At 36.8% G+C, this 27,386-nt stretch overlaps 1 protein-coding gene across 14 annotated transcripts in view; it reads left to right on the top strand.

Annotated features, from left to right (window-relative positions):
- Window positions 1-27,386, top strand: part of HEATR5A (HEAT repeat containing 5A) — a 97,796-nt gene that overhangs the window by 18,404 nt on the left and 52,006 nt on the right. For 11 of the 14 annotated variants that reach the window (XM_024982059.2, XM_010817169.4, XM_010817167.4 and 8 more), the window contains 10 exons: window positions 2,056-2,205; window positions 2,867-3,041; window positions 7,371-7,531; window positions 8,775-9,030; window positions 9,620-9,775; window positions 11,172-11,422; window positions 12,400-12,511; window positions 16,845-16,997; window positions 17,955-18,054; window positions 26,993-27,102. In XM_024982059.2, the coding sequence (XP_024837827.1) occupies window positions 2,056-2,205; window positions 2,867-3,041; window positions 7,371-7,531; window positions 8,775-9,030; window positions 9,620-9,775; window positions 11,172-11,422; window positions 12,400-12,511; window positions 16,845-16,997; window positions 17,955-18,054; window positions 26,993-27,102 (1,624 nt within the window). The remainder of the gene's footprint in view (window positions 1-2,055; window positions 2,206-2,866; window positions 3,042-7,370; window positions 7,532-8,774; window positions 9,031-9,619; window positions 9,776-11,171; window positions 11,423-12,399; window positions 12,512-16,844; window positions 16,998-17,954; window positions 18,055-26,992; window positions 27,103-27,386) is intronic. The other 3 variants (XM_010817174.4, XM_010817171.4, XM_059879429.1) reach the window with 2 other exon arrangements.

Raw genomic sequence — 27,386 nt, 5'->3', positions numbered from 1 at the left:
TAGGGCTCATGGTTAACAGAGAATTACTCTATAAGTCTCAGAAAATATTAAGTTCTTGCTAAGTATTTTATTGCTCCTCCACTTTATAACCTTTATGATTGAGTTGACTTATCAGTACCACAGTGTTTTGGAAATATCAAAAGGGATTTCCACCTTTGATACACACCAATAGTGATAGACAGTGTTTGAAACTGGCAGTATTTGAAAAAAAGTTAAGTTTCCCGTTGGACTCATTTTGCTATGTCCACCTGTAATTACTCACTGTTATGCCCCTTTGAACAAAAATTAATAACATTGCTATGAAAATGATATTGATGTTAGCTTACCTGTAGTAGCCTTAACTTCCTGAGATACACAAACAGGTACTATTTCTTGAGTGTTTACTGTGTGCTAGGCACTATGGTGAATGATTTCCCCACAGGCGCTTATTTACTGGCTCTATGGGATTCATCTTATCCTCGTTTTATTTTTATTTATTTATTTTTGGCCATGGTATGTAGCATGTGGGATCTTAGTTCCCAGACCAGGGATTGAACCAGTGCCCCCTACAGTGGAAGCCCAGAGTCTTAACCACTGGACCACCAGGGAAGTTCCTTATCCTCATTTTATAGTTGAAGAAATAAGTAAGAACAGCTTAAAGTCACATTGTTGCTAAGGTTCAGAGCCAGGATTCACACCCAGATCTTTTAAAATCTAAATTCAGACTTTAAACTTTGAGTTTACTCACACCAATAAATGATAAAAATATTCTGAACATTTACTGTGTGTCAGGCACTGTTCTAAGTAGTTCAGTTCAGTCATTCAGTCATGTCTGACTCTTTGCGACCCCATGGACTGCAGTACCCCAGGCCTCCTGTCCATCACCAACTCCTGGGGTTTACTCAAACTCATGTCCGTTGAGTTGGTGATGCCATCCAACCATCTCATCCTCTGTCGTCCCCTTCTCCTCCTACCTTAAATCTTTACCAGCATCAACTTCTTTTCAAATGAGTTGGTTCTTCTCATGAGGTGGCCAAAGTATTGGAGTTTCATCTTCATCATCAGTCCTTCCAATGAATATTCAGGACTGATTTCCTTTAGGATGGACTGGTTGGATCTCCTTGCAGTCCAAGGGACTCTCAAGAGTCTTCTCCAACACCACAGAGTCTTCTCCAAAAGCATCAGTTCTTCAGCGCTCAGCTTTCTTTATAGTCCAACTCTCACATTTATACATGACTACTGGAAAAACCATAGCTTTGACTAGATGGACCTTTGTTGGCAATGTAATGTCTTTGCTTTTTAATATGCTGTCTAGGTTGGTCATCTTTTCTTCCAAGGAGTAAGCATCTTTTAATTTTAGGGTGGTGGTCACCATGTGCAGTAATGACATGTAGTAATTCATTTGATCCTCACAACAACCATATAACAGATAGAGAAACAGATTTGCCCAAAGACATGTAGCTAGTAGGTGGCAGACCATGCACTCTTACCGTGTTACCTTATTTATAACAACCATTTATTGAATGCTTAACAATGTGCAAGCTTTATGCCTGGTACTTGCATACAATTTCATTTAATCTGCGTGTCAACCCTATGAAATTTGTACTGTACTGAAGTATAATATATATTAATACAAATAGCACTGTAAAGTAGTAAACACTGGGCCTTCCCTGGTGATCCATTGGTTAAGATCTGCCTAGTAGTGCAGGGAACTCAGGTTTGATCCCTGGTCAGGGAACTAACATCCCATATGCTGCAGAGTGGCTAAGCCCTTGTGCCTCAACTACTGAACCTGTGCCACAGTTAGAGCATCCTTGCATCACAGTGAAAGATCTGCATGCCATAACGAAGATCTGATGCACCCAAATACATAAGCTTTTTTTTAAAGGAAGCATAAAAAAATAGTAAACACTGTGTAAAATAGAAATTGTTCATGTTTTTAAATGTCAGAATAGGTTAATTAGTTTGTATAAAAATCCTACTATTTCTCTAATATGTGAGATAAATTTCAATGCTCATGCTGTTTTTCACAGTGAACTTTTATTCCTGATCCTTAAATTTTTTCCTCTTTGACAGTCACAAGGTCGTTATGAGATTATGCTGAGTCTGCAAAACATACTGAATGGACTGGGAGCTGCTGCTATCCCTTGCCACAGGGATGTTTATAAAGCTGCTAGATCTTGCTTAACAGATAGATCCATGGCTGTTCGTTGTGCTGCTGCAAAGGTAAAATAGTCTAATAAGCAGAATTTGTAAAAATTAATATAAAGACAACTTAATCAGTTAATCCCAGTGAAAACACTGGTAACCGCTACATGATCTCAGAGCTGCTACCTTGGTATTGAGGTGAGACTGTCTCATTTTAACATATGAGGAAAACAGGGCTGCAAGGGTTATGTGAATTTCCCAGGGTTCTTAAAAGTAGTTAGCAGCACATTGTCAGAAGTGGGGTCAAGTTGTCAGACTCCTAAGTATTCCTTCCATTCCACTGTCCCTCCTCTCTATGGGTGTGTAAAATTTACCTGTAAGGTTTGTGTTGTTTGAAAGTGACCTTTGTTTTTATCATGCTTTCTTAACATAGTGGGTTAGACAGTTAGTGTTTATGTTGGAATTAGTCTCATAATTGCTCATAGCCAACAGATAGCTTCTAAAGACATTTTTCATACCCCGCTGAATTAGAAATGGGTCTTTGTGGACACATTGCTTTATATATCGTAATTTTTATGGCTTATAGTTAGTATTCACTTGTCCCTGCAGTCATTATTTAGAGACTTTGGATTTGTGTATTCTTTTTGTTAGCTCTTGATAGGTTCTTCGACTTATGTATATCTGAACCTGACATTTCTATTTTGTGTTTCATTAATTTCTTTTTTTCCCAATTGAATAGTGTCTCCTTGAACTTCAGAATGAGGCCGTCTTTATGTGGAGTACAGACCTGGACAGTGTGGCCACACTATGCTTTAAATCCTTTGAAGGCTCCAATTATGATGTGCGGATTTCAGTTTCAAAACTACTAGGCACGGTGTTGGCTAAAGCCATAATTTCTAAACATCCAGGAACAGGTAAATTTATGTAATTGTTTTCATAATGTCTTCCATAACTTTTTCCCTGTTGACTTGAACAAACATACGTAGCATTACTGCTACCCCTTACTACTTCTTGAAAGAGGCAGAATATCATGCAGATTTTAGCTTGGGAACATTCAAAGTCCTCAGAGTTCATATTAAAATAATTCAGTGAAAGTTTGAGGAAAAACTTAAAAGAACTCGTAAATAAATGTGCTTTGTTCAGTCATTGTCTTCCTCTACACCATGGCCTTTGTTTTTGTTTTTTTTTGGTGTAAGTTAATTGTGGAGTGTTGCTCAGTAAGAAATAAGATCTGATTCTTGAGAATTTTTTTTTTAAGCAGCGTGCATCTGATTACATACATTTGGTTTGCCATCTTCTAGATTGGTATAAGGGAGCAATGATGTAAATAATTCCAAACAACAGATACTTGAAATTTGCTATATTTGGACAGTTTAGATAAGTTGCCAGGGATTTATGGAATCTTTTAAAGTTACTTCTTGAGAACTTAAAGGTTCGTATCTTCATTTCCCTTGTCTATTCATGGTCCCACTTTCCTAACTGACTATTTTATACCTTCATCTTCTCCTATATTACTTTCATTTGATGGCCTATCTTCCATAGGCTCCCCCTACTAAATCTACCACCTTCCAGCATCTATCTGCACATGCTCCACTGCTATCAAGACTTTTCCCCTATTATCAAGATGAATTATCTTCTATTAAAGCCTTATGTTCAATATGTATTAGAGCTCATCTGCTCACCTGCTTGAGGACATAGCTGTAGGAAGTCTCCCTTCTCCTACATCAACTTTTCCCTTTCAGTTGGTTCATTCCCTATAAAACATGCTTTTCTCTCCCCTCTCATCTTTATTTTATTCCCCCCCCCCCCCCATCTTTAAAATAATTTTTTTTTTCTTGTGTCTTCCCAGCCAACTGGAGCCCAATTTCTCTTGCCTTTGCAGCAGAGTTCCTCAGAAGGGTTCTTGATATTCAGTTTTTAGTTTCTCTCTTCTTTGAAATGCACTTAAGATTTTTCCCCAGTTGTCTGTCAAAAACTATTTTTGTTAAGGTCATCAATGACTTCCATGTTCATCATTTATTCAATAAATAATCAAGTATTTATTGAGGATTTATACCAGGCCATGAACTATTCTCAGCATGTAAGAGGTGTTACTGAACAGAACAGATTAAAAGCCCCTAAACTTTGCAGCTTCCATTCTAGTTTTTAGTCACGCTAAGCCAGTGGGCAGTTCTCTGCTGTCTTACTTGACAGCAGCAGTCAGCTTTCAGCAACATTTAACTCAGTTGATCTTCCTCTCATTCTCTTTTCACTTGCCTTTTAGGGCCTTATACTGCCTTGGTTTTCTTTCCTCCTCTGTAGAAATTCCTTTTCAGTCTTTAATGATTCCTTGTCTTCTCAAAGAAGACACCCATTACCTTGTCCTTGATCTTCTCCTCTTTACATGGGCTCACTCTAGTGATCCCAGCCAGTCTCTTAGCTTAAATACTGTCTGTGCATCAGGGGTTCCTGGATTTATGTCTTTAGCCCACACTTCTCTCCTGGATGCTGAACTCTCATACCTACCTGCCTGTTTGACATCTCTGTTTGAATGTCTGTTTGATGTTTTGACTTGTCCCAAGTGAATGTTTGATTTCCCCTCCCCCATATGTATACATATATACCTGCTCTCCTTGCAGTTGCAGTCTTGCTAATCTAAGTTGATGACAGCTTCATCCAGGCAGGTGTTCAAGCAGCAATTTGGAAAGTCACCTTGAATCGTCTCTCTCACACTCAATACCTATTCTACTTACCAATATTAAAACCATCTAGACTTGGGGCTCCATGGAGAAGTGGCTCATATGGTTGAGGCTCATCTGAGAATGAGCCTGGGACATCTTGTTGTGCCAAAAAAATAAGGGATGTCCAATGGCCAGCTTTCTGAAGACACTTCCTCTGGTCAAATTCAAAACAGTATTAGAATTAATAATGCTAGAAATAGATTATAACATGTTAAATAAAAAAGGAATCTATGAGTCCGTAATGAAAATAAGTAAATAAAGGAGAAGGGAAAGGTCTATTTTTACAGTTGAATGCCAACCAAAAAGTTTAGAAGTGATGAATGTTAGATAATGACCTTTTGCAGTCATTATAGGAATAGTTCATGCAGATAAGAGTCTTCAGTGCATTCTGAAATGGGTTAGAGTTTATTTATACTGTCTTAAAGTATCACTGAAGAAGGCAATGGCACCCCACTGCAGTACTCTTGCCTGGAAAATCCCATGGACAGAGGAGCCTGGTAGGCTGCAATCCATGGGGTCGCTAAGAGTTGGACATGACTGAGCGACTTCACTTTCACGCACTGGAGAAGGAAATGGCAACCCACTCCAGTGTTCTTGCCTGGAGAATCCCAGGGATGGAGAAGCCTGGTAGGCTGCAGTCCATGGGGTCGCACAGTCGGACACGACTGAAGTGACTTAGCAGCAGCAGCAGCAGCAGCAAAGTATCACTACACAGGTGGCATAGTGATAATAAAGGGGAAAATGGTATTTTACAGTCAGTGAGATTGACAGACACCTGATTCATTTATTCAAAGATAATACCACCAATATAGGGACAGACTGACATCAAACCTGACATTCTTTTTGATATTATGTGTCGAGAAATCTTACAGCATTACTTATGCAATTGAAAGCTTTTCTGTAACTACAACTAGCCATATATGTAGGCTTCAAAAATGAGAAAGTGATAAGGAAGATATGGAAGCTAGGAGAAGGGTACATGAGAATTTATTTTACTCTTGCAGCTTTTTTGTGATTTTGAAATTTTTTCTAATAAAAAATTTTAAAACTATGTAAATATGTATACCAAGACTCCTGTTGTAACTACCTTGATCTAGCCTGTTATAAGCTACCATCACCTCTTGGTTGTATTACTAAATCCTCCTAATGTTTTGGTTTTTTCTACTTCCACCTTTGCCCCTCTGTAGTCTTCTCTCAGCACAGAAGCAAAGTGACAGATGCTGTTACTGCTTTGCTTGAGGGTCTCCACTGGCACCTCACTTTACTCACATCATCATTATAATGATTGACAAGGTCCTATATCTTCTGCTCTTGCACCATCCTCACACCCTGTCCTGTCTCCTACCAGAGAACTCACTGCACATAAAAGATATCTACTGTATTTTTTTGTGTGGCTTTTAATCACTGTCTGACATACTATTAATAGACACTTTGTCATTTGTTATATTTATTCTTGTCTCTCCTTTCTAGAATTTATGATCTGTGAGGGCATGGATTTGTACTGTTCACTAATGTTTCTTTCCATGTACCAGTATAGATTTTCATCTGTGCCATCTTTAGGCTGAGAAATTTAGTTTTCTGAATAATCTTAGTTTTCTGAATGTTGACTTGGATTAACATAAGTTTATTTTGCCACTGCCTATGACTTATGTTGGTAATGAGGATCAGAGCATGTGACCATCATTTTTTCAGAAGAATGAAAGGGTGAAAATGCTTTTTTTTCTTTTTTTTAAAAGGAGATACTCACAGGGAGAAACGCAACTGTGTCAAACTGCAGACAAACTTAAAACGTTCTGCCTAGCTAGCCTCTTAATTATTGCAGCCTAAGGATTGACTGAGAAGTTTTAGTAAATACTAGCTTTGATTTCTTTAGAGACTGAGGATGTAACAAAAGTTGCACTTGCAATTGAGAATTTTTAAAAAACATGGTGTGGTTACTTTATATAAGTTTCATTAAGAGTTGTAGAGCATTTAGAAAGGTAAAATTATGATTTTTGGCCTTTTAGTATTTCAAAAGAATTTTCAAAGTGTTGTGTAGTGTTTTCTATTTATTTGTTTATTTGACTGTGCCAGGTCGTAGTTGCGGCATGTGGGATCTAGTTCCCTAACGAGGGATTGAACTTGGACCGCCTGCACTGGGAGCATGGAGTCTTAGTCACTGGACCACCGGAGAAGTCCCTGTAGCATTTTCACTCTTGGAGAACTAGGGCAGTTTATTTATGTTTCCCCTTGTTTTAGAAGACTGTTAGCCTTTTAACTTGAGGGCAAGAGAGCAGTAGGTCATAATCTCAAAGTGGCATAGACTTTAAGATGTCATTGACTTGATACATCAGAGTCCATTATGATTTGTTGTCTGAACACTTTTGTGACTTTATGTGTTACTGTGTGTAATGTCCTGTAAATTCTGCCTTTTGTTTGGATTTTAGCTTTATTTTTCTTTCTGTTAACATGCTGTTCAAGATTATGTATTAAAATTTAGTCTGTAAGACAAAATTACATGTTTTGTTTTGTTCTTTGTTATAGCAGCCTCACGTCAGAGCATTCGCAGAGTATCACTGGAGGAAGTTCTGGAATTACTAGGAACAGGGTTTCTACGTGGAAGTTCAGGATTTCTTCGAGCCAGTGGAGATATGCTGAAAGGAACCAGTTCAGTCAGTAGGGATGTTCGAGTTGGAGTTACTCAGGTTAGAATCACAAACCAGTCTCTAAATGTAATTCCCACCTGCCCGTGATGAAAGTTTTAGTATCTGACTCCAGGCAGAAGTGATACTGTGCCAGGTCATCACTTATGCTCTAATGTTTATAAATAGATGTGGTGAGGCCAAATACTTTATAAAAAAGCTAGATTATAAGTAAAAGAAGCTTGTTTATACAAGGGCAGCTAAATAAGCTATTGCAGTGTACTTTCAGTTCGTAATAATGGGAGACTTGTTTATTTCCTTTGAAAGGTAAACATTTTTTTGTTTGTTTCCAGGCCTTGGGCTTCCATGTGTCTTGTGTTTTCACATGTTTTCCATTGTGTTTTTGTGTGCTTATAGGGTTCAAATTTAAACTGTTAGGTACATAATATTCAGCGTGGGCAATATTATATTTCTATCTTATATGGTTTCTACTTTTAAATAAAGATTACAGAATTGTAATTTCCTTAAGGGCTTAAATTCTTGGTCCTAAACAAAACTTAAAAAGCTAAACCTTGGGAAAAGGGTCTTTGAATAAGAGAATATAGAGGTCTTCGCATTCTTTCTTTGAATTTTCGTATTTTCTAGATGCCATTGTGGGTCTAAGCAAACACATATATATTTTTTTAATTCACGTATAATCCTCATTGTTTTATACTGTATGATATTAGAGTTCATGAAAATATAAAATGTCCCAGCATAACTGTAAACTGTTTTTAAAAAACAGATTACATGAGATAACTACTCTCTGTATCTCTAGAGTAAGGCAAACCATTAGCATTCATGAAAATAAAGATAGTGATTCGTCACTATAAACTTTCTTTTCCATTTTCTAGAACTGAATTGTCTTAGAGTTATGGTATTAGACCATAGTTAATTCTTACATTGTGTTTATTTGTTTGATTTGGGTTTTCTTCTTCACAATGTTAAAGAGCTTGAATGCTTTGTTCGGAAAAGTCATAGGCATGTTTTACTGATTAGCTAGCTATGTTGGCTGTCCTGAAACCTTGCAAGTCTGACCAAAATAAAACACAGGCAGCATAAATGAAATCTCAGTTGAAAGACTAGGTACTTCAATTTTGGCTTAACAAGCAAAACATTGTACAATATTTATATAGTTAAAGTGGCTACACAAATGAAGAAAAACTAAAAAATATTAATAAATTCTGCATATTTCATGGAAGATAAGACATTGATATAGAATTGAAATTATTTCATTTTGAAGATAAAACTCATTTCTATTTTTTAGGCTTATGTGGTGTTTATTTCAACACTAGGAGGAGCATGGCTAGAGAAAAATTTTGCTGCTTTTCTTTCTCATATCCTAAGCCTGGTTTCACAGTCACACCCTAAGGCCACCCAAACTCAGATTGATGCTGTCTGCAGTCGCCGTTGTGTTTCATTTATCCTTCGAGCTACTGTTGGAGGCCTTCTTGGAGAAAAGGCTCAAATTGCTGCTGCTAAGGATATTTGCCAGGCTATCTGGAAGTTAAAGAAAATTATGGGTATGGATCTTCTAAGACAGTCTCTTTTAAAACAGTGCTAAAGAAATTGTCCCTTTGAAAAGCTGGACTGGTATATAATTATGTTAATACAAAAGAAGCTACTTTTATAATACAGGTCAGTTTTTTCAGAGTAGAGCAGTCTATGATAGATGAGACATAAATTATCTAACTTGATAAGAACTGTTACATAGATGTCCTGATCTTAGAGGGTGGTGGTTAATAGTTCCTTAGAATTCATAGTCTTTCTATACAAGTTAAGATACATTCTCTTTAAAACAGGTAGTTCATCTTAGTTCTTCTACTGTCCAAAGTCCACTCTGCTTATGGAGTTCTCCCTTTCAGGGCCACTTGCTAGAAGAGTGATAAGGCATCTATACTCAGCTTGCTTGAACTAAATTGGTTATATTAGTTCAGTTCTTTCTCTGTAGATGCAAGTCTTATTTTAGTATTTTAGTTACTGCCTCAAGGATTTCATATATATCAAGTGGAGGTATTCTTTACCTTTATATGTTTTTACTCCTGATACCTATTGCCTGTAATACATTTTAATAAAACAGTGATGCCTAGTTAATTTTCCTGTTTCTATCAGATGCTGTAATGAGTGATGGTAATTTGGAAACCCGGCTTGGCTCTGCAGATGTAGCTGCCAGCCAGCATATGCTGGTGTGTGCTTTACAAGAACTTGGAAATCTCATACACAGTCTCGGCACCACGGCTGCACCGTTGTTACAGGATTCAAGTGCAGGTATCTGTTGCTTGTGACTAGTCTGAATACTTTGTTTTCACTTTTCCTTTTAGACAACTTTTCTCTGAGAAAGAAAAGCTCCTTCATATCGCTCATTTATTATAGATTTATTAGGGTCATTTTACGAAATATGTATAATCAAGATTATATAAAATATGTATATATTTGATTTTTTTTTTCCTTTTAGCTTTTGTAGATAAAGGTTGTTCTCTAGGTCTCTTCTTTACTCTAACCCCCTTTCTGGAGATATTTAACATAACATGGAAAAATGGAGAAGTAATCCTGAACTTACATCTTTCATCTGCAGTGAAAGTATTAGTTTCTATATGGTACATGTAATTTACCTCCTCAAAGGTCTTGTAAGCATTCTCTTTCCTTTCTCTTTGAAAATTATTGAGAGATAATTCACATACTATAAAATTCACCAGTTTAAAGTTCACAGTTCAGTGGTTTTGGCGTACTCACAAAGTGGTACAAAGACTACCACTGTCTAATTCCAGAATGTTTTCATCACCCCCAGAAGTCCTAAATGACCCATTAGCAGTCATTTCGCATTTCCTCTCCTACAGCCCTGATAACCACTAATCTATTTTCTGTCTCTGGATTTGTCTGTTCTGGATGAGATTTAATATAAATAGAATCATATAGCGTGTGGCCTTTTGTGACAGGCTTGTTATGTAATTACTATTTAAAATCATCTTTAATGGCTTTTGTCCTTTGACTGTGATACATAATTCCTGCTGGCTAGAGCTTACATTATATTTGGTTTGTATGCAGTTTATAGTAGGGCATATATTGGTAAGGTAGCAGTCGACATGAACTGTTACACGTTATGATGAAGGTATATGTTGAACTGTAGCAGTACACACTTTCTTGTTACTGGTGGTAGTATTTGCATTTCATTGTCTTCATAGTGGTTTAGTAGCCTTCTGGGACCTAGTGAAGTCTTGATTTTGTTCAGCATTTTGTTCTCAGGTAAGAGCAATATGGTGGATAGGGAGAATACTGATTACATAGATAAATATGCCAGAAAGGACTTACAAGAAAAGGAGGCTGACCTGAGATGTGACATTTCTTCTCAACATGTTTTTGTTATTAATTTCTAGTACCACATTAATGATCTCAGATCAAGTAAGCAGAACATTGGCTTGTTTAGGAAATAAAACTTTCCTTTGTCTACTGACTTAATTTAAGCCAATTTTCATGTGATATATTAGTAGAAGTAATTCTTAGGTACAAAAAATTATAATTATGTATCACTTAATTTTTACAATTCTGATTGGCTTTTGATAAAGATAATATATTTTAAATCCATGTGGCCGCTTACTCTTTTGGCTGTTTGATGACATCTTTATTTCTGTAGCTGAGTCATTGTTTGTTTATTCCATCCCTGCAGGCATCCTTGACAATGTCATTTCAGTTACTCTTCATCCTAGCATTTCCGTTCGACTAGCAGCCGCGTGGTGTCTACACTGCATTGCTGTGGCACTACCTTCCTACCTGACACCACTCTTAGATCGTTGCCTCGAAAGGCTTACCGTGCTTAAGTCTTCACCTGAAGCAGTGACTGGCTTTAGTTTTGCTGTGGCAGCTTTGCTTGGAGCCGTGAAACATTGTCCTCTAGGAATTCCTCACGGAAAGGGCAAGGTAACGACTTCATTCTTCACGTATGATGGTGATATTTCAAGCGTTTCCTAAAAACCTTCATTGTCTTCCTGTGTGTCACCCGGTAAGAGCCATTCAAGACAGGTTTCTGAGCTGTCAGCTATAGTACTGCTTAGTGTTAAATATCATTAATGTAATAACTGTGAAAAATGAAGGGATGGTTAAAAATATCATATCCACACTTAAACAGGAGTTGGTTTTAGTGCCTTTTGTTAGAAATACCTCCAGTTAGTAAGATACTTTTTTCCTGAAGACTTTTTTCTTTTTTTTGGTTTATATATTCAGCTCTGCCATTCCTTTCTCCAGGGTATCTTCCCGACGAAGGGGTCAAACCTGGGTCTCCCTCATTCAGCCACCAGAGAAGCCCATATGTACTCTATAAGCATACATTATCCATAAATGTGAAATATCCTATTTCTCCCTTCTTTGTTTTAAAACAATATTTCTTAGACTTTTAAAATATAACATTTTAAATTAATCTCACTTTACTGTGAAACTGCTTCATTGTAAAATTATTGAATACTTTCAACTATGGTTATATAGTATACTACCTTTGGAAAGACTGTTATCAGCCACAGTAGTGTGCAGAATTTTAAAATGAGTTTCCTGTAATCAAATTTTCTTTAAAAGTCAATTCAAATTTTAGACAGCTTGAACAGTTGTACAATGTTTTCATGTAAGCTCTACAAAGAATTACAGGGTTGCTGTATACAGAATTAGGGTTGCTGTGTACAGTCTAATATACCAGTGTTTATCCTGGGAGCCTTAACGTTTTCTTCGTTTCCTTTATGACATTGTCCTGTAGTGTAGTGTATGTGAATGATTATCTTTTATCATGTACCTTTATTATGTGTAAGAATTAATTTTTCAAGAGATTGTTATTATTAGTTGCTGTCATTTGTCAAGTTACCTATAAACTGATATACTTGTTTTTACCTTTTTCTTCTATACATCAATAGATTATTATGGCGTTAGCAGAGGATTTGCTGTGTTCTGCTGCTCAGAACAGTCGCCTTTCCGCTCAGCGCACACAGGCCGGATGGCTGTTGATTGCTGCGCTGATGACCTTAGGTAACAGTTTTGTGGAGGGCTTATAAAACTACAAACTACGTGGGGTTTTCTGAATATAGATATTCGAATGTATGATTTGATAGGACTAACTTAAAGTTGGATATATACCAGAATTTAAATAGTCATAGAAAAATTTTTCTCCTAGCAGTCACCTTATGAAACCATGTACTTATTTTATCTAATTCTCAGAATGTTTTTGGATGTCCTTATTTGAAATTCTCTTTAAGACCAGTTTATGAGCCTTAGGTAGGATAAGCCAATTTGATCAGCTTTTACATTTAACTCTGGTTTTTCCAAAAATCATTCATATCTATCTTCATGAAAAAAGTTTTTCCACAATTTAAAGATAGGCAAGAGAACATATGATAGCCCATGAATCCAGTTCTGTAATTGTTCTGAGAATCAGTGACACTAATAAGGTGATTACGTTGATGAGGATAGGGCACATTTAAATTATATTTATTAAAAAATTAGTAATTATTTTATGATCATGACTATTTACATCCAGTAACTTTAAACTCAGTTTTATGACTTTATTAAAGCTATAGTCTATAATTTTCTTTTTATAGTTGTTTGGTTTAGTTTTAGGATACAAAACTTGATGGGTTTGACCAGCAAACCATTTTGACACCTCTGAAGTAATTTGATCTAAAAGGAGCTTAATTAAAATAAGCAATCATAAATGAAGAGCCACTTTAAGTAGTTTTTGAGGTGATTAAAAAGACTTACTGGACTACATCAGAGTTCAGCCTATAGGCCAAATCTGGATTGCCACCTATTTCATACAGCCCATTAGCTAAGAATGGTTTTTATGTTTTTCATAGTTTGAAAACAAAAATAGAGTATTTTGTGATACATGAGAAATATATGAAAGTCAGTTTTCAATATGCATGAATAAACTTTTTGTTAAATATAACCACCATCGTTAGTTTACATATTGTTTCTAATGTTCAGGCCCTGCAGTGGCAGAATTGAGTAACTGCAGCAGAGATGGTATGGCTTTCAAACCCAAAAATGTTTACTCTCCGGGCCTTAATAGAAGTGCTTGTTGGCCCCTGGCATAGACAATGATTTCACAATGCAATGGGAATAATGTGGTCAAGTTTTTGTTTACTTTTGTCTAGATGTTTCTTGCCTGCCGTATTGATTATTTTTGGTTAATTAAAGGAGAAAATAAACTACTTAATAAGTATAATGTTTTAATGAACAAAAGCTTTCAAAACAGGGTAATCCCATTGGAAGAAGACTACAAGACAGCCTTTATATAAGGGATTAGGGCATCCTGTTTTGTGCATATTCATAGTCAACATACCAAAAGAATACAAAAAATTAGTGTTTTTTAATTGTTGTTTTCTTGGGCTTTTTAAAAAAGTACATTATTCTTTCACTTTATTATCTGGTTTTAGAATGTGTTACTGTCCTAATTTCAAAGATGAGTGAGATTTTGCTTTTAGGTGTCATTATAAACTCACAGATTCTTACATATTTATGTGTTTCAGTCCATTGCAGTCATTATTCCTTTGATCCTCAAATTGTCTGTGGGGGCCCCTGCTAGTTGGTTCCTATGTCCTTTTTCTTTTTTTTTTTTTTTAATTTTTGGTTGCGCTGGGTCTGTTGCTGTGTGAAGGCTTTCTCTACTTGCAGCAGGCGGGGGCTACTCTCCAGTTATGGTACATGGGCTTCTCATCAGGGCGGCTTCTCTTATTGCAGAACACAGGTTCTAGGTGCATGGGCTTCGGTAGTTGCAGCACATGAGCTCAGTAGTTGTGGGTCACAGGCCTTACAGCACGTGGGCTTCAGTAGCTGTGGTGCACAGGCACAGTAGTTCTTCGATGACATGTGCAGTCTTCCCTGACCGGGGATTGAATCCATGTCCCCTGAATTTGCAGGTGGATTCTTATCTACTGTACCACCTGGGAAGGTCCCCTGTGTTCTTTTAACATGAACCTAGTGTTCTTTTGATAACATCTCTATTTTTGACATGACAAGATGTCTCAGCTTTTACATCATAATTTCTGCTTCAGCTTACAACCAATTGTTTCTCCAAGGAGCTCTGATTATATTTGGTGCAGTGGAATTTAGGTGACAGTCTGTATACTGTCACCCTGCTTATTTAACTTATATGCAGAGTACATCATGAGAAACGCTGGGCTGGAAGAAGCACAAGCTGGAATCAAGACTGCTGGGAGAAATATTAATAACCTCAGATATGCAGATGACACCACCCTTATGGCAGAAAGTGAAGAAGAACTAAAGAGCCTCTTGATGAAAGTGAAAGAGGAGAGTGAAAAGGTTGGCTTAAAGCTCAACATTCAGAAAACGAAGATCATGGCATCTGGTCCCATCACTTCATGGCGAATAGATGGGGAAACAGTGGAAACGGTGGCTGACTTTATTTTTGGGGGGCTCCAGAATCACTGCAGATGGTGATTGCAGCCATGAAATTAAAAGACGCTTACTCCTTGGAAGGAAAGTTATGACCAACTAGACAGCATATCGTAAAGCAAAGACATTACTTTGTCAACAAAGATCTGTCTAGTCAAGACTATGGTTTTTCCAGTGGTCATGTATGGATGTGAGAGTTCTACTATAAAGAAAGCTGAGCGCCAAAGAATTGATGTTTCTGAACTGTAATGTTGGAGAAGACTCTTGAAAGTCCCTTGGACTACAAGGAGATCAGTCCTGGGTGTTCATTGATAGGACTGATTTTGAAGCTGAAACTCCAGTACTTTGGCAACCTGATGTGAAGAGCTGACTCATTTGAAAAGACCCTGATGCTGGGAAAGATTGAGGGCGGGAGGAGAAGGGGACAATAGAGGATGAGATGGTTGGATGGCATCACTGACTCAACGGACATGGGTTTGGGTGGACTCCAGGAGTTGGTGATGGACAGGGAGGCCTGGCGTGCTGTGGTTCATGGGGTTGCAGAGAGTCGGATAAGATTGAGCGACTGAACTGAACTGAACTGAACTAAGTGCTTTATTGATTTTTGCCTGGCAGTTTTAACACCTCTTTTGTATTTTCAGCATTTCCTTCACCATTTATAGTTTTCATTGTCATTTTTAATATATTCACTGTTCTGAACAAACCTAAACTCAGGTAGACCACATTTAAATCCTTTTCTCAAATGTGAACACTTCTAACCCCTTTTGCTACACTTCAGTTTCTCTGATGTCATGTTAGTGCCTTTGATTCAATTGCAGGCATCTACATGTGTATTTGGTTTTTGTTAGATCCAGTGTTATTCTTGGTGTGAATAAACTTACTCTTGTATAACTTTGTAATTACTGTAAACTCACGTTTATTAACTTACTTTACATACACTTCTGAAATAAATTATCCTCATACCTCTCTGAAAAGTGATGCTACTTTGTTCACTGTTGAGTTAAGGGCAAATACTATGAAACGTTTTGTTAACTGTGGATATTTCCAGTGACAGCATACCTGCTTTGTTTTTTGGTGTCTGACTAAATTTTGCATTCAGAATTTTCTCTATTCCCACAGCCCACTGTATATGAATGTGCCTGTGTGCACACTCACAGAAACCTTTTAAAGTCACTTATTCCTAATTGCCTTGCTCCAGTTTCCTTATTTTCCTAGGATGTTTTTAGTACTACTTCATCAAAGAAATAATAAGCAAGGAGTGAATATGGCTAATTTTGCTGTATTCAGTTTATAAATGTTGCTCTGAAATCAAATTTGCCTTTGGATTTAATCATGTCTGATTTTTGACCTGGAGCAAGTTGCTATCAAAAGTTAGAATTAGGGTACTTCCTTGATGATCTACTGGTTAAGACTCTGAGCTCCCAGTGCAGGTGGCCCTTGGATTGATGCTTGGTCAGGGATCTGGATCCCACGTGCCACAACTAAGACCTAACGCAGACAAATAAATAAATATTTTTTTAAAAGAATTACTCTCAGGAGATAGTATTTGTTACCAAAACAATAGTACTTTGCATTTATGCAGGTACATTAGCTTTTTAGGCTCAATTTAAAGTGCATTCTGTTGTTTGGCTCTGGACAAATCTTTGGAGATAAACAGTGCAGGCTGTTCTAGCTTCATTTTGCAGTTCAAAGAAATTGAGGCTTAAAGAGTTCACAGCAGTAGTAGAAGAGCAGACACCAGAGCCTAGACTTTGCTGTCAGTTCCTTGATTTTCCTCTCTACTCCAGTGCCTTCAGATAGTCACTGATCCAGTAGTACATTTGTTGGAACTAGAGGAATGAAGTAATCCAGCACTAGTGGAGTCAAATATGTTTCTTTTAAAAGGGAAGGGTTTTAAAGAGTACCCACTTCGGGTTCTTGTACAAGTGACAAGTTGAATAAATTACAGGTCCTGCATTTGTCAGTCATCACCTTGCTCGAGTACTGCTCTTGTGGAAGTGTGTCTTCCCAGTGTCTCCTAAAGATCTAGAAACAGAAAAGAGCCGAGGAGACTCCTTCACATGGCAGGTAACCTTGGAAGGACGCGCTGGTGCTCTCTGTGGTAGGTTGAGTTTGGTCTTTCCCTTTCCTCTGGCTTTTTCCATCTTTTAACTTCACATATACTTGTATGTTTTAACTTGAGGGGGAGAATCTGCTTCTGGTGATTTTTGTTATTGAAATAATTGATATGTTGGCAATTATAATAGAAGTATCATGTAAAAAAACAAATTTAAGCATTCTTCTCTTTGGGATATTTTATTATAATATGATCTACTTGAGAAGTGTCAAGATTGCTTTGTGTTAAGTGGGCATTCATTTCCCTTTTCAGAAAAACTAGGGTTGAAGTTAATTAATATCAACTAAGTATGGTTTCTATTTAGCTTTTTATATATGTGAAAGTTGTACCCTTCTACAACACACAGACCATTAAAAATAGTATCCACATTGAAAATTTAAGCTAAGGAAAAGACATGGAAGCACGGACTTTTTTTGAAGCACATTTTCTTAGAAAAGCATCTTTTTTAAGAGTAAAAATGACACGAATAAACAAAACCAAAATCAATGCTTCCTTGAATCTGAGTCTAAATTTTAAATATTTACTTTTTTCTATATATGTGATAACTCCTTATAGAACTTGTATGTTTCAGGTAACATCTGTGAAACCTAACATGCTGACTTAAAAGGCAACCGGGTTCCTCAGAACTAGTGTAGAATTGGTAGACTTGAAGGTCCACTTTGAGTTTAAGGGCTGAATAAAGCCCCAAGAAAGCAACATTTTGTTGATTTGGTTTTCCGTCTCTTTTAGTAATTCTAGGAAGTTTGATTTGTTTTTTTGTTTTTTTCACTTTCACTGGAAGTAGAAGCCACTAGTTTCCTTTTTTTACTAGAGTTTCAAGAATTTTTTTGGTTTTCACACATTTCTTTATTCTTAAAAAAATGTGAATGCTGTACCAAAATTGAATGCTTTTTTTCATGCTTCATTACATTCTGCTAAGTCAAGGTCTGTTCTGTTTTTCAGCTATCAAGAGCTTTGTCGCCCACTGCGGTGATCTCCTTACTGAGGAAGTAATTCAGCATCTTCTTCCACCACTTCCTTGCACTGTGGATTTGCTAACTCAGTAAGGATCCACTATTAGATTTGATACAGACTTATAGCAATCAGTTACCCGCTGGTTATATAATATTGTATGAAGTACATTAATGAAGCCAAGTTTCTGTAGTTGGTGAATGGTGTTCCATTTGTAGACGAAGGCAAACATTTAGTTACATGATTTTTTTTTTTTTAGGGTAGGATCTTGAAAAATACATATTAAAAGGGAAGGAAAGTTACTTGGTGGATAATGTATCTTCCATACAGTCAGATTTAACCAAGAAAGTAAATATTAAGCCTGTTAATATTTTCAGGTATGCATTTTCATTGGTTTGTTAGCGCTGTTCTGTGTTCTTAAGAACCAGATGCTTGTTAACAGTTTCAGTTTTTTGTTGTTCATATTTTTCATGTTTGATTTATATTTTTTAAATATAATTTATGTCATGGTCACTAATAATTTCCCAATTAATGAAATGTACAGTTTAGGGAAAGATTTTCCAAAAAGTGTTTAATAATACAACATTTTATGTATATGGAAAAATACATGTGCAACTTCCTATGAAACTATAATTATTTTAAAGTAAAAAGCTGAAGAAAATTCTAAAATAAGAAAAAAACAGTTCAGATTATGGCTTATGAAGCATAACAGTAAAGTGAACCCCTGTGAGTTCAGCACAACTGGCGCAGAGGTTAATGAATGTTTGCGGTAACAGACTAGAGAGTAAATATTTTAGGCTTTTCAGTTCACACAGTCTCAGTTGCACTGGCTCAGTTCTCTTGGAGCTTAAGAGCAATCATAGCTCATCTGTGAATGAATGAATGCAGCTGTGTTCCAGTAAAACTTTATTAATAATAAGGGGAAGTGGGCCCAAATTAGCTATCCCTGGACTAGAACACTGATAACTTTTGAAGTTTTATCTGTGTGCTCCTCTTTAATACCATTCTTTCTGCCCTACTTTAGAGGTAATCACTATCCTGAATTTTAGAGTTGTCATTTTCTTGTATTTTTCAAAAGTGTATCACATATACATGTTTCCCTAAACAGTTCCTTGTTTAGTTTTGCTTGGTTTTGATCAGGCAGATGGTATCATATTGTTTCTGAGGCTTAACTTGTTTTACTCAACATGATATTTCTAAACTTCCTCTACATGCAAGTATGTTCTTGTTTGTTGCTATTTAATATTTAATTGAATGTACAGCAACTTACCTTCCTGTTCAGTGAAATAGCCAAACTATTTTCCAAAATTTTTTCATATGTATATCCATATTAATGGGAGTACCCATCAATCTACTTCTTCACCAACACTTACTCAGGTATCAACTCTTGTTTAATCCAATAGGTGTAAATTGGTATCTCGTTATGATGTTATATGTATCTGGTTCCTGATGCTTTAAGTGTCATACTGTATGTTTATTGTTCTCACTATTTCTTTGAAATCCCTATCATGCATATATTTACCTATTTTTAGGTAAAATAATGATTTGATTAACAGACATTCTTTTTTTTTTCTTAGCTGTACCACATGTCTTGTGGAATCTTAAGTTCCCTGACGAGGGATTGAACCTGGGCCCTGCAGACATTCTTAATTTAAATGTCAGATTTATGAGTCTTTTACTTCTTGGTTCAGTTCAGTTCAGTTCAGTCCAGTCGCTCAGTCGTGTCCGACTCTTTGCAACCCCATGAATCGCAGCACGCCAGGCCTCCCTGTGCATCACCAACTCCTGGAGTTTACCCACTTATGCACATCAAGTCAGTGATGCCATCCAGCCATCTCATCCTCTGTCGTCCCCTTCTCCTCCTGCCCCCAATCCCTCCCAGCATCAGACTCTTTTCCAATGAGTCAACTCTTCACATGAGGTGGCCAAAGTACTGGAGTTTCAGCTTTAGCATCATTCCTTCCAAAGAACACCCAGGGCTGATGTCCTTCAGAATGGACTGGTTGGATCTCCTTGCAGTCCAAGGGACTCTCAAGAGTCTTCTCCAACACCACAGTTCAAAAGCATCAATTCTTCAGCGCTCAGCATTCTTCACAGTCCAACTCTCACATCCATACATGACTACTGGAAAAACCATAGCCTTGACCAGATGGACCTTTATTGGCAAAGTAATATCTCTGCTTTTGAATATGCTATCTAGGTTGGTCATAACTTTCCTTCCAAGGAGTAAGTGTCTTTTAATTTCATGGCTGCAGTCACCATCTGCAGTGATTTTGGAGCCCCCCCAAAAAATAAAGTCTGACACTGTTTCCCCATCTATTTCCCATGAAGTGATGGGACCGGATGCCGTGATCTTAGTTTTCTGAATGTTGAGCTTTAAGCCAACTTTTTCATTCTCCTCTTTCACATTCATCAAGAGACTTTCTAGTTCCTCTTCACTTTCTGCCATAAGGGTGATGTCATCTGCATATCTGAGGTTATTGATATTTCTCCCAGCAGTCTTGATTCCAGCTTGTGCTTCTTCCAGCCCAGTGTTTCTCATGATGTACTCTGCATATAAGTTAAACAAGCAGGGTGACAATATATAGCCTTGACATACTCCTTTTCCTATTTGGAACCAGTCTGTTGTTCCATGTCCAGTTCTAACTTGCTTCCTGACCTGCATATAGGTTTCTTGGTTAGTACTTTCTTTTGATTTATAAAATATTCCTGCATGGTTATAAAGATACAGTTTTTCCTCTCTCTAAAATGTTTAAGGTTTTTGTCTTTCACATTTGTGTTAATCCATCTGGACTTTATTTTTGTGTTTGGAATGACATAGGGTTCCAATTTCATTCTTTTTTAATATGGATAACACATTGTCCCATACTTTACTAAAGGAATCCATGCTTTCTCTCTCTGGTAAATGCCAGAGCACAGTCTGTTTCTGCATTTTCTTACCATATTCTATTGATGGGTTTGCCCATTTCTGTGCCCATACTACACTGTATAATAATAATGATAAATTTTAATGTCTGTTAGGGCAAACTTTTTGGCCTTTTTCATCTTTAAGCATAGTTTGGCCTTTTTGCAGTTTTGATTATCTCCTGTTGAAATTTTATTTGGAGTTAAATTGAATCTGTAGATAAACTTGAAGATGATTGACATTTTTATAATATGCATAAACATAATACCTCTACTATTGTTGAGGTTGTTACAAAGTGTAAAATTTTTCTATGTGAAAGTCTTATATGTCTTTAAAAACATTTATTCCTAGCTAGTTACTTCCTATTTTTCTTTGCAGTTATTAAATAAGTATGTCGGAGTGAGTATGTGTGTGTCTCTATAATCTCTTTATTGCTAGTGTATTAAAAAATATAATTGACCTTATATCCAGCCACCTTGCTAAACTTTCCTATATCAAGCATTTGTTTGTAGATTCTTTAGGATTTCTCCCTTTATGATATTTATTCATATATTTATTTGTGTTCTGTCGCTCCCCTATGTGGTAACCAGATGACTACAATTTAAAACTGAATAGAAGTGGCTTATTAAAGCGAATGCTTCTCATGTTTCACAAATAAGAATAATTTTGTGACAGGCTTTTTGTTTTATTATTATTTTATTTCTTTTTGATTGCATTGGGTCTTTATTGCTGCACAGGGGCTTTCCCTAGTTGTGGTGAGCAGGGCTACTCTGTGCGAAGCACAGGCTGTGGGTGCACAGGCTCTCACACAGGCTCAGTAGTTGTGGCCAGTGGGCTTCATTGGGTTTTGCTTTTTTTTTTCATTTCATTTATTTATTTATGGCTTCACTGGGTCTTTGTTGCTGCATGTGAACTTTCTCTAGTTGTAGCAAATGGGGGCCTGCTCTCTAATTGCGGTACATGAGCTTCTCATTATGGTGGCTTCTCTTGCTGCGGAACATGGGCTTCAGTGTTTAAGGTATGTTGGCTTAATTGCCCTGTGTCATTTGGAATCTGCCTGGACCAGGGATCAAACTCAAGTCTCCAGCTTTGGCAGGCAGCTTCTCTTAACTGCTGGACCACCAGGAGAGTCCGGTTTTGATGTTTATAAAGTGGTTTAATCTGATAATTTTAATGTAACAAATTTTACTAATTTTTTACTAGGTTGCATTCTTGAGATAAACTGAGCTTGGAAATAGTTATCCTTTTTTGTAAACTTACAGATTTGGTTTTTTATGTCTGGGATTCTTCACATATGTTTATCAGTGAGACTGCCCTATAATTTTCTTTATTGTGCTGCAGCAACCCTCAGGTTTTCAATGATGCTATACTAGCTTCATGGAATGAAGTAGGTGAATGTTTTATAACGAGGAGCTTTTAGAAGATTGAAATGGTGTGTCACATGAAACCCTCTGTAAAACAGTCTGGACCTGCTGTTTGATTTGTGGGAATTATTTTAAACTACATAGTTCGTTTCCTTAATTGCTTTAACTGTTTGAGATCTGGCTTGGGGTTCTGTTTTGCTTGTGTGTTAAATTTTTCCAGAAATTTTCCCATTGCATCTTCATCTTCAACTTTTTTGGCATGAAGTTATTCTTAGTATTCTCTTATTTTTTTAATCTCTGTTGTATCTGTCATGTCCCTTTATCAATTTCTGATAAGTTTTCATTATGCCTTCTATTCTGTTTTTCCTGACCCATCTCATGAGAGGGTTTTTTTTTATTCATTTATACAAAAAGTAACTTTGCTTATGTTGAACTTGTTTCCTATTTCATTAATTATCACTTGTCATTACTCCTGTTCTTAAATTCTTTTTCTAACACCTTAATTTGAAAGCTTAGCTTGTTGAATTTCTTATAATTCTTTTAATATAAGCTAAGGTCATAAATTTCCCTGTAAGGATTCAGTTGCTCAATCATAAAAGTATTAACATATACTATTTCCATTTTTTTCCAATTTTATGTATTTTTCAATTTCATTATAATTTCTTTGGAGTTGTTTAAAATTATGTTTTAAAATTTCTAAATGTATGGAGCAGTTTCTAGATTACAGTTTCGTTAGATTGTTAATATAATTGCATTGTTCCTAGTTAAAAGGATCTGTATATTTCTTTATCCAATGTGGTGTATATTTTGTTGGATTCGTATATTTCAGTTGTCCTGGAAGAAAGGCCGTTATTTCTTCAAATATTGCCTGTTTTCCTTCCTTGTTAAACTTTCCTTCTGGGGCTCTGGTTAGACAGATTTTCAGTGTTTTTGTTTTGTCTTCCATGTCTCTTGTGTGTGTTGTGCTAAGTTGCTGCAGTCACATTTGACTCTTTGCAACTCACTGGACTATAGCCCACCAGGCTCCTCTGTCCCTGGGATTCTGCAGGCAAGAATACTGGAGTGGGTTGCCATGCCCTCCTCCAAGGAATCTTCCAACCCAGGGATTGAATCCATGTCTCTTATACCTCCTGAATTGGGAGGTGGGTTCTTTACCATTAGCACTATCTGGGAAACCATGTCTCTTCTAATATTTTTTTCTTTCTGCTGTTTTCTGTGATTTCTTCCACAGCTTCTTGCAGTTAACTAATTCTGCCCTCAACTGTGTTTAATTCAGTATTCCTCTGCCTCTGCCAGGACCTGGGACTATTTAAACTGTCTTTCAGTTCAGTTCAGTTCAGTTGCTCAGTCATGTCCAACTCTTTGTGACCCCATGGACCGCAGCACACCAGGCCTCCCTGTCCATCACCAACTCCAGGAGTTTACCCAAACTCATGTCCATTAAGTGGATGATGCCATCCAACCATCTCATCCTTTGTCATCCCCTTCTCCTCCTCCCTTTAATATTTCCCAGCATCAGGGTCTTTTCAAATGAGTCAGCTCTTCACATCAGGTGTCCAAAGTATGGTAGTTTCAGTTTCAATATCAGTCCTTCCAATGAACACTTAGGACTGATCTCCTTTAGGATGGACTGGTTGGATCTCCCTGCTGTCCAAGGGACTCTCACGAGTCTTCTCCAACACCACAGTTCAAAAAGCATCTTGGTGCTCAGCTTTCTTTATAGTCCAACTCTCACATCCATACATGACTACTGGAAAAACCATAGCCTTGACTAGATGGACCTCTTTGGACAAAGCAATGTCTCTGCTTTTTAATATGCTGTCTAGGTTGGTCATAACTTTCCTTCCAAGCATCTTTTAATTTCATGGCTGCAGTCACCATCTGCAGTGATTTTAGAGCCCAGAAAAATAAAGTCTGACACTGTTTCCCCATCTATTTGCCATGAAGTGATGGGACCGGATGCCATGATCTTCGTTTTCTGAATGTTGAGCTTTAAGCCAACTTTTTCACTCTCCTCTTTCACTTTCATCAAGAGGCTCTTTAGTTCTTCTTCACTTTCTGCCATAGGGTGGTGTCATCTGCATATCTGAGGTTATTGATATTTCTCCTGGCAATCTTGATTCCAGCTTGTGCTTCTTCCAGCCCAGCGTTTCTTGTGATGTACTCTGCATATAAGTTAAATAAGCAGGGTGACAATATACAGCCTTGACATACTCCTTTTCCTATTTGGAACCAGTCTTTTGTTCCCTGTCCAGTTCTAACTGTTGCTTCCTGACGTGCATACATATTTCTCAAGAGGCAGGTCAGGTGGTCTGGTATTCCCATCTCTTTCAGAATTCTCCACAGTTTGTTATGATCCACACAGTCAAAGACTGCATAGTTAATAAAAGCAGAGATAGATGTTTTTCTGGAACTCTCTTGCTTTATCGATGATCCAGCGGATGTTGGCAATTTGATCTCTGCTTCCTCTGCCTTTTGTAAAACCAGCTTGAACATTTGGAAGTTCAAAGTTCATGTGTTGCTGAAGCCTGGCTTGGAGAATTTTGAGCATTACTTGACAAGCCTGTGAGATGAGTGCAATTGTGCAGTAGTTTGAGCATTCTTTGGCATTGCCTTTCTTTGAGATTTCTGTGGGATAAACTGTCTTTAAGAGATCTCATTTATCATCCCTGCAGTGCATGGGCACAAGCTCAGTTGCAGGTTCTTGTGTTGATATTGGTGTTCCCACTCTGATTTTAGCTCCTTTTTTATTTCAAGCATGTTATTATCATTTATTTTGGGGGGTAGTATGGGCTTGGCCTTGGAAAAGTCTTTCTTCAAGTCTAGCAATGGAAATTATCTTTTATCCAAAATCTAAAGTGTATTTATAGAAGAAGGCCCTTTAGAGATTTTAATCTGTCCTTCTTATAGTAGTAGAAACCCTTAGGAATAAGTTCTTACTTTTTTGTATTCATCTTATTTTCTTTAAATGGACACACATGCAAACAACCCTCTGAACTAAATTCTGTTGTATTTAGACCAACTGAATGTTGCAGAATTTTTAAGAATTGTAATATCTTAACGTCTTGCCAGTACAATTTAAATATTTTTCATGTAATCAGTCGTAATCCCATCTTGTTTTAGAGAAATACAAAAATACAGTGGATTTGTTTTTAACTTTCATAACTAAAAAATTCTCCCCAGGTTTTATAAATGTTGTTTTCGAAGGTGAGAGATAATAAATAGAACCAACTTTCTTCTTTTTTTTTTTTCAATAAAATGACAAGTCAAAAATAATTATTTACACTTCCCTCATGGCTCACTGGTAAAGGGTCCCCCTGCCAATGCAGGGGACTCGGGTTCCCTCCCTCATTTGGGAAGATTCCCACATGCTGCAGAGTTACTAAGCCCATGTGCCACAATTATTGAGCCTGTGCCCTAGAGCTTGGCAGCTAAAACTGCTGAATCCCACATGCCTTGGAGCCCATGCTTTGCAACAAGAGAAGCCACCACAGTGAGAAGCCCACATCCTGCAAGTAGAGAAAAGCCCAAGCAGCAGCGAAGACCCTGCACAGCCAATAAATAAATAAATTTTTTTTTATTGAAGAAGTAGGTTACCAATCATAGTCTCTCTGTCTCTGTCTCAAAAAAGAAAAAAATATATATATATAATTCTTTGTTTCTTTTAGAAACAAGAAACAGCATGCAATATTTTTCTAGCAAACACACATGAATAAGCATTACCAGGATTTCTTAGAATACCTGGAAACCACATGCCAAAACACCATAGTAAATTTATTCCAGTGGCACAGCAAAAGTAATACCACTGAATTTCTGTATTGCTACAGGAGATGAAAGCTTCACTCCATTTTATCACAAGGCAAAGTGTAGTAATCCTTTAATAAATATTAGACGAGTGAACATCAATAAAATGATGAGAATACCAGTAGTGAGAATGAATAAAAGATTAAAAAAAGAGTACATTAAAGTGAATGAAAGAGAGTGAAAAGAGGAGGTGATAAGAGCTTTTATGACTGGAGCTTTTGGGGAAACATTGGCTCCACTTTTGCTTTCTCAAAAGTGAATTTGTTTCATGATTCTGTGTATTTTGATGATTCATTGTTATTTGGTGAGTGCATTCCAGATGAAGTTTTCTAACACTTGGATTTTTTCCTAGATCTTTGCGTCTCCTGTTTCTTTGGCCTGTTCCTTTTCTGCATAACAATTTAGTTTTCATAAATGCAGTGTTGTAAATGTGGGGGTTTAGTAAGAGTTTCAGCTAACAGACAAAATAGTAACAACCTTAGATATATATAGTTTTATGACGTATGATAGAAAAAATAGCTAAATGGTTTTCATATCTGACACTTGTAATTCCTCTTTTAACTTCAGGTTACGCATTATAAAAAATAATAAATATGGACTTCCCAGGTGGTTCTCTGCTAAGGAGCTCACATTCCAGTGCAGGGGGTTTGGGTTTGATCCTTGTTCCGGGAGCTAAAATCCCACATGCCTTGCAGCCAAAAAGCAACAGATAGAACAGAAACAGTATTGTAACAGATTCAATAAAGACTTCAAAAATGGTCCACAGTAAAAAATTTTTTTAATAATTTTAGTAAATAAAAGCATTAATGATTACTTATATATAAGTAATGTTGTTTTATCTTTATCTTTATATGTCATTTATATATGTCATTTATCTTTATATGTCAATATGTTGAATATTTATACATTTTTATATAACTTAAACACTTAACATATACTTTTTCTTTTACTTTAAGGCTCTCTTCAATACTAAAAACCTATGGAAGTCCTTTGAAAACACCATCAGTAGTTTATAGACAAAGGCTTTATGAATTGTTGATTTTATTATCTCCTGAAACCTATGAAGGTAAGTGCCTTACACCTGAATGTTTTACTATTTGTGATTAATACAGTGCCTGAACAAATGGATTATATGGCAGTTACTTCGTGCTTTGTGTTCAGGAGATTTTGGGAGTTCAGTCTTAACGCATATGTTTACCGTTTTATAGTATACACTGTTGTTCAGTGGCTAAGTTGTGTCTGACTCTCTGCGACCCCATGGATTGCAGCACACCAGGCTTCCCTGTCCTTCACTATCTCTCAAAGTTTGCTCAAGTTCATGTTCATTGAGTTAGTGATGCTATCTAACCA

Source organism: Bos taurus, chromosome 21, assembly GCF_002263795.3.
Source record: "Bos taurus isolate L1 Dominette 01449 registration number 42190680 breed Hereford chromosome 21, ARS-UCD2.0, whole genome shotgun sequence".
Lineage (NCBI taxonomy): Eukaryota > Metazoa > Chordata > Mammalia > Artiodactyla > Bovidae > Bos > Bos taurus.
The sequence above is the reverse complement of the archived record's forward strand: the minus strand, read 5'-3'. Positions and strand labels throughout refer to the sequence as shown.